At 40.3% G+C, this 12,746-nt stretch overlaps 1 protein-coding gene across 3 annotated transcripts in view; it reads left to right on the top strand.

The window, feature by feature from the left end:
• The window catches only part of LOC306648668 (zinc finger protein 227-like), a 59,984-nt gene extending 56,086 nt beyond the window's left edge, over positions 1-3,898 (top strand). For 2 of the 3 annotated variants that reach the window (XR_013760452.1, XM_079118899.1), the window contains one exon: positions 280-418. Coding sequence is in view for 2 of the 3 variants with exons in the window: in XM_079118899.1 (XP_078975025.1) it covers positions 280-283 (4 nt within the window). In the remaining variant the exon portion in view is untranslated. Of the gene's footprint in view, positions 1-279 lie in introns of all 3 variants that reach the window. The other variant, XM_079118898.1, reaches the window with a different exon arrangement.
• Positions 3,899-12,746: the final 8,848 nt, after the last annotated feature.

Raw genomic sequence — 12,746 nt, forward strand, 5'->3', positions numbered from 1 at the left:
ACTCTGAAACACTTTTTTTTTGTTGTTTTGTTTCAGAGATCAGACCCAGAGGCACTTAACCACTGAACCACATCCCCAGCCCTTTTTATTTTTTATTTTGAGACAGGGTCTTGCTAAGTTGCTGAGGCTGGCTTTGAACTTGTGATCCACCTGCCTCAGCCTCCTGAGCTGTTGGGTTTACAGGCGTGCACCACTTAACCTGGCCTTGCTGTGAAATTCTAATATTTCCAAAGAAAATGTTAACCTGTCCTTATTTCTGAATATTGCTTTCTCTTATAGGTAGTACAAGTCAAAATGAGATAGAAACTCTTCAAAAATTTGCATTAAAATACCTTTCACATGCAGAGCTATCCTGCTGGCAAATCTGGAAACAGGTTGCAAGTAAATTAACCAGATGTCTTCAGAGGAAGAATTTCCAATTACCACAAGGTAATTCCATTCAGGTTTTTGAAAATGAGAGCAATATAAAGAATCATAAAGGAAATAGTTCCAGGTATATTGAAAATGAAGAATTTTCAACTTTAAGAACCCAGGATTCTTGCTGGAATACATATCTGAGCAAGTCACAGAATCTCAGTAGAAATAAGCAAATGGATGTGCAAAGCAGTCTGCATACGTGTGAAGACTTGAAGAAATCACCGTTCAGTGAGCATGTTAAAACCGAGGCAGAGCAGAAGCCCTGCAAATGTGACGAATGGGGCAGGAGCGTTATTGATGGCTCCAATCCGCAGTTACCCTTTCAAGGGAAACCACGTCCATGCAGTGTGTGTGGAATGAGCTTCCATTATAGTTCAGCGCTTCACCTTCATCAGAAGGTTCACACAGAGCAGCGCTTTGGTCAGAACACGCACCTGCAAACTCATCAGAGAATTCAGCCAGGAGAGCAACTGGGCACATGTCGAGAATCTGGTGATTGCTTCCATAAGAACCCTTTTTATTCTCATCAGCCTAACCCAGGAGAGAAGTCCTATAGATGTGACAGTTGTGGTAAGGGGTTCAGTAGCAGCACAGGTCTCATCATTCATTATAGAACTCACACGGGAGAGAAACCTTACAAATGTGAGGAGTGTGGTAAATGTTTTAGTCAAAGTTCAAATTTTCAGTGCCATCAGAGAGTCCACACTGAAGAAAAACCATACAAATGTGAGGAGTGTGGCAAGGGCTTTGGCTGGAGCGTTAATCTCCGAGTCCATCAGAGGGTCCACAGGGGTGAAAAGCCTTATAAATGTGAGGAGTGTGGGAAGGGATTCACTCAGGCTGCACATTTCCACATACATCAGCGAGTCCACACTGGGGAGAAGCCCTACAAATGTGATGTGTGTGGTAAGGGCTTCAGCCACAATTCGCCACTAATATGCCATCGGAGAGTCCACACTGGGGAGAAACCATATAAATGTGAGGCATGTGGGAAAGGCTTTACCCGAAATACAGATCTTCATATCCATTTTAGAGTACACACAGGAGAGAAGCCTTATAAATGTAAGGAGTGTGGTAAGGGCTTCAGTCAGGCCTCAAATCTTCAAGTCCATCAGAATGTCCACACTGGAGAGAAACGATTCAAATGTGAAATGTGTGGGAAGGGCTTCAGTCAGTCCTCAAAGCTTCAAACCCATCAGAGAGTCCACACTGGAGAGAAACCGTACAAATGTGAAGTGTGTGGTAAGGACTTCAGTTACAGTTCAAATCTTAAACTACACCAAGTAATTCACACTGGAGAAAAACCATATAAGTGTGAGGAGTGTGGGAAGGGCTTCAGCTGGAGGTCAAATCTTCATGCTCACCAGAGAGTCCACTCGGGAGAGAAACCTTATAAATGTGAAGAGTGTGATAAGAGCTTCAGTCAGGCCATCGATTTTCGGGTACATCAGAGAGTCCATACTGGAGAGAAACCATACAAATGTGGTGTATGTGGTAAGGGCTTCAGTCAGTCCTCAGGCCTCCAGTCCCATCAGAGAGTCCATACCGGGGAGAAACCATATACCTGTGATGTGTGTGGAAAGGGCTTCAGATACAGTTCACAGTTCATATACCATCAGAGAGGCCACACTGGAGAAAAGCCCTACAGATGTGAGGAGTGTGGGAAGGGCTTTGGTAGGAGCTTGAATCTTCGCCATCACCAGAGGGTCCACACGGGAGAAAAGCCTCATAAGTGTGAGGAGTGTGGTAAGGCCTTTAGTCTCCCCTCAAATCTTCGAGTCCATCTGAGTGTTCACACTCGGGAGAGACCCTACAAATGTGAGGTGTGCGGAAAGGGCTTCAGTCAGAGTGCACGTCTTCAAGCCCACCGAAGAGTCCACACTGGAGAAAAACCTTACAAATGTGATCTATGCGGCAAGGACTTCAGTCACCGGTCCCGTCTCACATACCACCAGAAAGTCCACATTGGCAAAAAGCTCAAGAAATGAAATTTTTTGTTGACTTCTGCCAGAAGGTAGAACTTAAAGTTTTTGGAGTCGATGCTAGAGATGGGACCCTGTAAAAATATTGAGAGTGGAAGGTGTTTTCTTCAGGTTCAAAATCTTAACATATACTCTAAAATGATGGCAGAACCAGAGTAACAGGACTGGAACTCAGATTTAGGGAAGAAGTTGGTATTGCAGCCCTGTTGGTAAGATCCAGTTAATATAAATGACCATCTTTCAGTGTGACTGTATGCTGAAAGGTAATGTATAAAAGGATATTTGCCATATTTTAACTACTTATTTTTGGTCAGGAAGGGTTTTCGATTAACTTTCCTTTTATACTTAGAGTGGTTATTATTTTACTAAAAAGCTGTAAAGCTATGGAAAAATAAAATTGCTGACCAAAATTTTCCTGTTACTAAGGATGCATGTTTGTTTCATGAAGTATAAAGGGCTATAATTAAGGAGTAGATCCCCAGAGATGAGCCTTTGATCTTCAAATGTAAATTTATGTGTTTCATAGATATATATAAAAAGATATTCATTGAATCATTTTAGTAGCAAACAACCAGTTGGATTGCCAGGGTATTTTATGTGTTATCAGTTCAATGGAATACTATACAAACATCAAATGAGAGAAAGTAAATTTGTAATCACAGAGGTTGGAAGATTTCCAGAATTTAGTAACCTGGGAAAACACAAAATCTGAGTTTTTGTGCAATCCTATTTTTTTAAGAAAAGGTATAGATGTGTAGAGATTTCTAATTATCTCTAAATGATGAGATTTTGATTCATGTATCTTTATATTTCTTTTTATTTTGAAATCATATAAAACTTAGAAAAACTGTAAAATTTGTATAAATTCTCTCATATTCCCTTTACCCAGATTCGTTAACAAGTCATTCTTCGCATACCTGAATGTGTGTATGCCTGTGTGTACACACTTTTCTTAACCACACAGTCATCTTGCCCTTACACTAAAATACAAAGTGTATTTTCCTAAGAATAAGGATATTTACTCAAAACAGCTATGACATAACATTCAGGAAGACATGAGCTCTTAATTCTTTCACCAGTGCCACTTGTTGATTACTCTAGCTTTATTTTAAGTCTCTAAGTCAAGTAGCATAAATTCTCCAACTTTGCTTTTTCAGAATTGCTTCAGCTATTGTAATTTTTCATTTTTGCATGTAAGTTGGAGAATCATTTTGTTTATTAAAAAAAAAAAAAAAACCCTGCAGGACTTTTGATGGGAAATGTGTTGGACGACTTGGCATATTTGAGTCTTTCCATTCATATATCTCCTCCCTCTTAGGTGTTTTATTTCCTTAGTGATTTTTATTGTTCGGTGCACAGATATTGCCCGTGTTTTGTTCGATTTGTAGTAAAAAGTTTTCTGAAATTTTAATCTGTTGGAAGTTTCTACTTGTTCATTTCTAGTATATAGAAATACAGTTTATTTATATTAACATTGTACCCCTAGACCTATCTAAACTCACTAGTTCTGGTACCTTTTAAATAGATTCTTTATAATCATGTCTGAAAATGGACATACTTTTTTCTTCTTTTCCACTCTGGTTTTTGCTTGTTTGCTTGTTTCCTTATTATATTGTTTGAACCTTCCAAAAAGTTATTGCATGGAAGTATTGAAAGATGATCATCTTAACCTTTTTTTTTTTTGATCCTAGGAGAAATTAGTCTTTAAATTAGTCTTTTTTTTTTTTTTTTTCCCGGTGGTACTGGAGATTGAACAACATGCTAGATGTGCTCTGCCAGTGAAGCTACTCCTCTAGCCCAGTCTTTTAGGTGTTACATTAGCTGGAGGTTTTTGTAACAACCTTATATAAAGTTGAGGGAAATCCCTGTGTCTCAATTTGCTGAGAAGTTTTCACAATAAATGGATGTTGAATTTTCTTAAATGCCTTTTTCTGCATGTATTAAAATATTCATGTGTTTTTCTACCTTAGTCTATTAATTATGTTCATTTTCAAATGTTGGACCAACATTGCGTTCTTGAGATAAATCCACTTGATATATTCTCATATATAGTATTCTACTTGTTAGTACTGTTGAGTTTTGCATGAGGATTATTGATCTGTTGTCTTCATGTAATGTCTTTTTTTCTCATTCTGGTAACAAAATAATGATGGCCTCATAAAATAAGTTAAAAGGTGTTCTGTTCTCTTCTATTTTCTTAAAATATTTGTGCAGAATTGGTGGAGGAAGAGGGTTTCCTTAAGTGTTTGGTAGATGTGAGAGCTCTAGGCCTGTTGTTATTTTGAAAGGGTTTTTTTTGTTTTTTTTTTTTTTTAACCTGAAATTCTGGAATTCAGTGTTGTTCCACACAAGAATAATCAGATTGCCTTATTTCTTCTTGGATTAGTTTTGGTAGTTTGTATCTTTTAAGGAATTTGTCCATTTCACCGAAATTGTCATATGGCATAAAGTTGTTCATAATTTTCTTTATTGTTTTACTGTCATTAGGATCTATAATCATGTCTTTTAAGTTCTGCAATTGGTAATTTCTACTTTCTTTTCATAGTTTGTTGATTTTTTTAAAAACTATTATTTTTCTTTAATTCCTGCTTTTTCTCTCTTCTGCTTGGATTTAATTTTCTCAGTTTTAGTTTCTTAAGGTATGAACTTGAATAAATAAGACTTTTCTTCTTTTCCAACATAAGCATTTAATGCTCTAAATTTTGTTCTAAATGTTGCCTCAACTTCATTTCACATTCTGATAGGTCATGTTTTTGTTTTCTATTTAAATGGTTTTCCATTTTCCTTTGTGACTCCTTTGACCCAACTGTTGATTTCCAGCTATTTGGGGACTTGCCCAAGATCATTTTGTTATTGGTTCTCATTGTACTTTGTTGCAGTCTGAGAACATACTAGATTGTTTCAGCTCTTTTAAATTGATTGCAGTTAGTTATGTGGCCCAGGGTATGATCCATCTTAATGTATGTTCCATGTGCCGTTGGGGAAAAAGCATATTCTGCTGTTGTTGGATAGGGCTTTCTATAAATGTTAGCTAAGTGAGGTTTATTAGTAGTGTCATTGAGACTTGTATCCTTGCTGGTTTTCTTTCTACTTGTTGTATTGCCCAGTGAGCAAAGATTCTCTGATTGTAATTGTGGATCTGTTCAGTCTTTTAGTTTACCAGTTTTGACTTCATGTATTTTGAAGTTCTATTTTGTGCATACACATTTAATTTTATGCCTTTTTGATGAAATTACTCCTTTTATTACTTTTCAGGAGCCTTCTTTTCCCAGGTAAATTTCCTTGTTTTGGTGTCTACTTTGTTTACTTTTTTTTTTTTTTTATAATTTATTTTGATTCATTGTAAATAAATGGGGTACAACTTGTTTCTCGGGTTGTACATGAAGCAGAGTCATACCATTTGTGTTTACTTTTAATATTGCCACTCCTTTTGTTCATTTGTTTTGTTACTGTTTTTGAGACAGGGCCTCACTCTGTTGCTTAAGCTGGCCTCAAACTTGCAGTCCTCCTGGCTCAGTCTCTTCGAAGCTGGGATTATAGACTTTCACTACTGGGCCCACTTTCCAGCTTGCTTTTTTTTTTTTTTTTTTTGTGGTGCTGGGAATGGAACCCAGGGCCTTGGGCTTGCAAGGCAAGCACTCTACCGACTGAGCTATCTCCCCAGCCCCCAGCTTGCTTTTTATTTGTGTTTGCTTAATATTAATATAACCATTTTAGCTTAGATTATTGTTGCTTTATTCTCCAGTGTGACCATTTCTGCCTTGTTATTGGTGTGTTTATGTCATGTTTCATGTAATTATTGACACAATCGGATATTAACCCATACTTTTAGTTGCCTTCTGCTTTTTCTCCCTTCCCCTTCCTCATTATTTTTTTCACAGATTTATTTGAAATTTCTAATGATTTCATATTATGTCCACACTTCTTTTATTGTTATTTTAGTGATTATCTTAGAAATTACAATACACATTTTTGTCATGAGCATATGTAATATTTTCTAGGATAGATCACTAGACTATAAAACAGGCCCCAATAAAAATAAATCTCAGGTCTCAATAGAAAGATAAATATATACAATATATTCTCTGACCACAATTAACTCAAACACACCAATAGTGGGAGAAAAACTGGAAAATTCACACACTCTTAAAAATCATTGGGGCAAGACTGTGTTATAGGAAAATTAGAAAATGCTTTAGGATGAAAACAATTCTGAGTTGAAGATATTTATGGTAGAAAATACCAAAGATAGTCCCCTGCCCATATTAGGGGTAAAATATTACAATACTCTACCTCTCCCAACTTAAAACAGCTTTCTCCTTCTGAAAGAAAATCACACTGAAGAAATAGCCTGCAAGAAGTTCTCCTGTGTGTGCTTTTACAGGGCTGCTAAAGTTACTTTGTTTTGGATTTCACCTAGCCTTTTTTGTTCCCCCAAAAGTTATTGTTAAGTCCTAAACCCTCATTCTTGTGAATGTGACCTTACTTGGAAATAGCATCTTTAATCCAGTTAAGATGAAGTTATACTGAACAAGGATGGTCCCTGATTCGGTGCCTGGAGTCCTTTTAAGAAGAACTGGGTGTGGGCACAAGGAAAGGCTGTGTGAGGACAGGCCAAGATGACACCACTGAAGCCAAGGAGTACAAAGCTGTCAGCACCTGCCAGGGGCTAGGAAGAGGCAAGGAAGAGTACGCCCCTGGGGTCTTCAGAGAAAGCGTGGCTCTGTCCACACCTTGATTTCTGACTGGTCACCTCAAGATTGTGAGAAAATACATCTCTGTTGCTGTGAGCCACCTGTTTGAGGTAATTTGTTACTAGATTCAGTCCTAGGAAGCTAGTACAGAATATAATGCCCCAAAGTATAGTTCACTTTCTTTGGGCAAAAGGCACTTTATAGAGTCAAAATAATAGAAAAGCATACTGCTTGTGGGAGATTTCAATTGAGTTTGATCTTGTTTCTTTAGTTCTGCAATTTTGTTACAGGTGGATGCTCATTTCTTTCACCTGATCATTATCATGGAGCTCTAGCTTTACATTGTCCTATTCTGCCAGAGGCTCCCACTTCCTATTTTGGGATCAGTTCATGATATCTCCAGTGCCTGAATGGCATCTCTTCCTATGGAAAATGCACATAGTTAAAAAATTAAATAAAATTTAAATCTCAGAATCCCTGCCATTGCTTGGAAACTGATGGCAGTTTGGCAATAATCTTTGCTTATCAGAGGCACACTGCTGCAGAAGGGAATTCTTAACAGTCTCACTTCTTATGCATTCAGGGATGAATTTATCAGTGTCTTCCTTGGATGGAGATTAATGGGTGTAGATTAGAAAATGACACTGCCAGTAAGTCATCAAGCTCCTGAAAACATTGACCAGTGTATCCAGTGAAAGAAATGTGACTCCCAACTTCTTCATTGTCTCCTCTTGAAGACTGTTGCTGTGTGGGTGTAGTCACTTAGGAGAACACGGCAGATAAAAGAACAAGACTGACTCACAGTGCTGAGGCACAAGAAGGGCTCCTGCAAATCCGTTCACTTGTGTAGTCGGTGTGCCTCCTGCCCAAGAAGCTTTGCCATGTTGACAAGTTGTCAAACCGCAGAGAAGGACCTGGCGTGTGGTTTTTCTAAAACTGAAGTTCAGGGTTGGAACTCAATCTCCAAGTGGGGAATACTGACAGCATCTCACTGACCTCATGCCAGTCTTGTGGCTAGAAAGTTTGTGGCTAGAAAGATCTAGTTCTGACATGAGCACAGAAGTCATCAGTTCCTTTTTTGTCTCCTGCAATGGCCACTTCACAATCAGTGCTAGTACACTTGGGAGGTTAAGACAGTCTTTAAAAGGGGGTATCCTGATGTGTGGTTAGGACACGAACCCCATCCAAGGTCCACAGTGTTAAGGACAGATCTCGGGGATGTATTTAAAAATAAACGATGGCTGATCTGTTTTTCCTAAAAGTCACTCAGGCTGGGAAGTGGGGCAGCTGCTGCTGTGACTCTTCTCGCATTGCTGCCTCAATTGATCACAGCTTGAGAGCATTGCCCCACGTTGTCCTGATAAAGTTGCCATCTGATTGTGATCCTGTGTGAATAGAATTCCAGAGTGGCCACATCCATTATCACTGCACCACTTTTCCTTGAAACCTCCAGATAGGAAATTTACTGTTTTAACCAGCTACTTTCCTTTCTCTCTTTCTCTCCCTCTGTCTTATAGGTGACAGTTTAAATCAACTCATGGAATCATCAAAGGAAAATATTATTACCTCACATAATTTTTCTTCTCCATGCAACTATCATATCAGTTATTGAAAAATTCCTTCCCCATTGATTGCATGTCACTTTTAGAAGTCATAAATGCAGCCTGGTGTGGTGGCTCACACCTGTAATCTGAGTGGCTTTGGAGGCTGAGGCAGGAGGATCACAATTTCAAGGCCAGCCTCAGCAACTTAAAAGCAACTTAGCAAGACCCTGTCTCAAAAAATAAAAAGAGGGCTGGGGTTGTGGTTCAGTGATAGAGCACTTGCTTAGCATATGTGAGGCACTGGGTTCAATCCTCAGCACCACATACAAATAAATAAAATAAAGGTCCATTGACAACTAAAAAATAAATAAATAAAAAGAGCTGAGGATGTGTAGCTCAGTGGTTAAGCACACCTGGATTCAATCCCTGGTATGAGAAAAAAAATAAAATGTCTAGATGTGTCTTGGCTCCCAATTTCCATTGATTAGTCAATTTTCAATGCTTTTTCAATATTTTTATCAACAGTTTTTGTTATACTTTTGATGTGTATTCCATTCATATACAGAAGGCAAGGAGATAGAGCAAGTTCAGCAATACAAGAAGGAATGATCCACAAGATTGGATACGCACAGATAATCCTATTTCCCCAACAAATCAGTGACCAAAGAGAGGACCATTATAATGTAAATAGATTTAAGCATAACTAATTCAGTGAGTGGAACTTGTTTGGTTTTAATTCAACCAAAACAACTATTACAGGATCTTTGGAACGATATGGTAAATGGTATTATGGACTGAGCATTAATATTAAAGAAATACTGTTTTTCTAGTATGATATAGGTATATGTAAGGAAAGAACCTAATGAAGTAGATGAAAAGGAGAAGCACCTCGACAGTAACAGGCTTATTTGGGATTGACCTGCAGAGGGGTGGAGCCCATCTGCTTACAGCCTAGGGGAGTGAGAGGGGGGAAAATTTTTGCAGTTTGTTGCTAGGGGGTTGTCAGGGAAGGATTCTTGGGGTCATCACTACCATTCTTTGTGGTTTCTGCTGTTCCTTGTCGAACAAAATATTTCTCAAGATTTCAGTTCCAGATAATAAGGTACAGGGTATTGTCGGATTTAGGTCATGTTGACCATTGCTACGCATTAGAGTGACGAGTGACAGTTTGTCTAAGATGGAGGCTATGTTTCAAAATGGCATTGCCTAAGTCAAGTTGTCCCAAATAGTGTAGAGATTCTTGTATTAAAAAAAGTTATGAATGCATAGATGTGGTGTCTGGGATATTCTTTAAAATCTACCAGTAAAACTGCTAGTAAATGGATTCACTGATAAATCAGAAAGAGATACTAGCTGCTGCAGTAAAGGAATAGAAAAGGCATATGACAACTATTAAAAATAAGTGAGGGGACTGGGGAGATGCTCAGTCGGTAGAGTGCTTGCCTTGCAAGCACAAGGCCCTGGGTTCGATACCCAGCACCGCAAAAAATAAAAATAAATAAATAAATAAATAAATAAAAGAGGGGCTGGGGTTGTGGTCAGTGGCAAAGTGCTTGCGTGGCATGTGTGAGACACTGGGTTCAAGTCTCAGCACCGCATATAAAATAAAGGTTCATTACCTGTTCACCCAGAAAACACTAAATCAACATATAAGTTGTGGGTATTTCTAGTACATCTTAAGAAATATTGCCACAAAGGACCGACGCAAATCTAATGAAGACTTTTAAACCTTACACTGAAGATTCCAGGATATTGTATAACTTGCAAGCTAAACAAATTACCCTGGCACTTTTTCAGGGATGCTGGCAAACAAGACAAAAACAAGATTTCTGGTTTTGGAGACAAAAGTCTGTACTTCGTGGTGTAACTCATGTTAGAATGTTTGTCTAGCATGGACCAACCCCGGGGTTGGATCCCCCAAATCCCAACAAATAGAAACGCACCAGTCCAACTATCTGAAAAGTGATTGGTCCTTGAGTACAACTAACTTATAGAAAAATAAAATATTCTATTGTATTTATGATGTCTAGAGTTTCTGGTTGTAGATGAAAGCACTTCTGAGCTGGGGAAGGGAGGTATGGAAAAGTAAAAGGAAGAATAGTTTAAGCTCCGTGAACGCTGTGAACTGAACGCTCCTACCTATGAAGAGCTATTTTGCTGGGGATTCTGGGAAGTGTAGTCCGGAAGCTCCGGGTAGTCGGCCACTTCCGCCGTAGGAGGCGAGGCTATTGCTCATGTTCCTTCCAGGGGTTCTGGGAAGTGTAGTCCAGGAGTTATGTCCAGGGCTGAGGACTTCCGCCGTAAGAAGGCAAGGCGGCCGTCCTCAGTGCCCGCTGGGAGGTGAGTGAGCGCCGATTCTTCGCGTCTACTCGGATCATTCCTGGGCTGCGGGTGGAACACGCAGGTGTTGGCCCTAGCTCTCGGGAAGAAGAAGCCTTGGCGGCAGGGGCGACAGTTTGCGTCCCCCACGCTTTTCGGGCTTTCACAGCCCCCGCGTCCGGGGCTGGCCCTGGTCGCGCATCTCTGCTTTGGTGTCTCCCCGGCTCGCGTGTCTCCTGTTTCCCCACTTTCCACACGCCCTGCAGCTTTCCGGCCATATACTCTTAGTGGTTACGTAACACTCCGTTTCCCCTCTACACAGTGGGTCTGCCTGTAGAGCCGACCTCGTAGGGGCTGAGATGTCTGCGAAGTAAGTCGACCTAAGTTCTCTCAGAGCCCATCCTGGCACGGCTGCTGCGGCTGCTGCTTCCCCCAGAAGCCCTCGGCCCCTGAGGACCGAGAGCCGGCGGTGGGCGCTGAGCTCCAGCTGCAGCCCCTCTGGCCTGGCTGACCCTGATGACCCCCGCCCTGTGTCTCCCTTCCGTCGCGTGCCAGAGTCGCTCACTGGGATTTATCCCGAACCAGGGACACGATCATATCTTCGAGTCTCCTTTCCTTCCTCAGCCCCCACTTCTCAAAAAGGGCTGCGGACAGCGGGAGGGCGTGACCCCCGTGGCAACAGCATCCCAGCGTGAGAGGACTTAACAGGATGTGTGTCATTTCAACCCGTTGTTATTCCGTTGCCATAGAGGAGGCCCAAGGGGATGATTGATCCACAAAGTGTCCCTCAACCATCACTAGAAGTGAAGCCCCGTTTCTGAAATAGCATGTCCCCATCGCTCTCTCCCTGACACGTTTCATCCTGATCTGTTGGTTGTTACCTTTCTCCCCACTAGTCCACCTCATGAGCACAGGGACTTTCTTCACTGTCGTCTTTAATATATAGAATTGTGCCTGGCACTTGTGAGGTTTCATTATTTATTTATTTACTTATTTATTTATTGAATGAATAAGTTAATCCACCTGGTAAGCGGTAATGAGGTGCTGAGTTAGTATAAAATGTATCTTGATCACCTTTTCATCCAATCATTCATTTTTCAGCATCTCATATATTGCATACCTACCACTTTAAGGAATGCTCTAGACACTGGATAAAAAGCAGTGAACAAAACAGGAGGCTTCCATTCCAAAAGGGGGATAGAAGATAAGTAAATAAGATGTGCATTGGGATATTAGAGAGTGATAGTGCTAAATGTATAAAGTGAATGGGAGAAGAAGAGAAATGGTGTGTGTGGGGGGTTGAAATTATATAAATCATGTCCGGAGAGGAACTCTTCAAGAAGATTATGTAACTGCTTGATGGTGTTATTAAAACAGATAGGGTTTACATCAGCCATACCCTAGGATTGACCCGTTTGTGAATCACTTCGTTTTTAAGGATGACCTTGATGTTGCTCAAAGTAAATAAAAATTTAAAAGCCAAAGGAAGAAATGAGATGATACAGTCCATCCTCCCCTCCTTGCAATTAGGGGCAGCCTCAGAGTTTTACATCTCCAAGAAACCTGAGGGATGAATTCATACAGTCCTTGTCTGACTGTGTGTCTTCAGTCATTATTGGATTCCGTGTGTGTTTTGAGAACCTGCTACATTCTAGGTGCTGGGGACAAAAAGGTGCCTAAGAGTTCATTTCACAGGCAAAACCAGATGCTTAATCTCATCATCCCCCAAATCCCCTGAAGGCTGCTCCGCAGGGATTCAGGAGAAGAAAGGGAAGCAGAGTGGTGGGAGC

Source organism: Sciurus vulgaris, assembly GCF_902686455.1.
Source record: "Sciurus vulgaris genome assembly, chromosome: 17".
In the NCBI taxonomy this organism is placed as follows: Eukaryota; Metazoa; Chordata; class Mammalia; order Rodentia; family Sciuridae; genus Sciurus; species Sciurus vulgaris.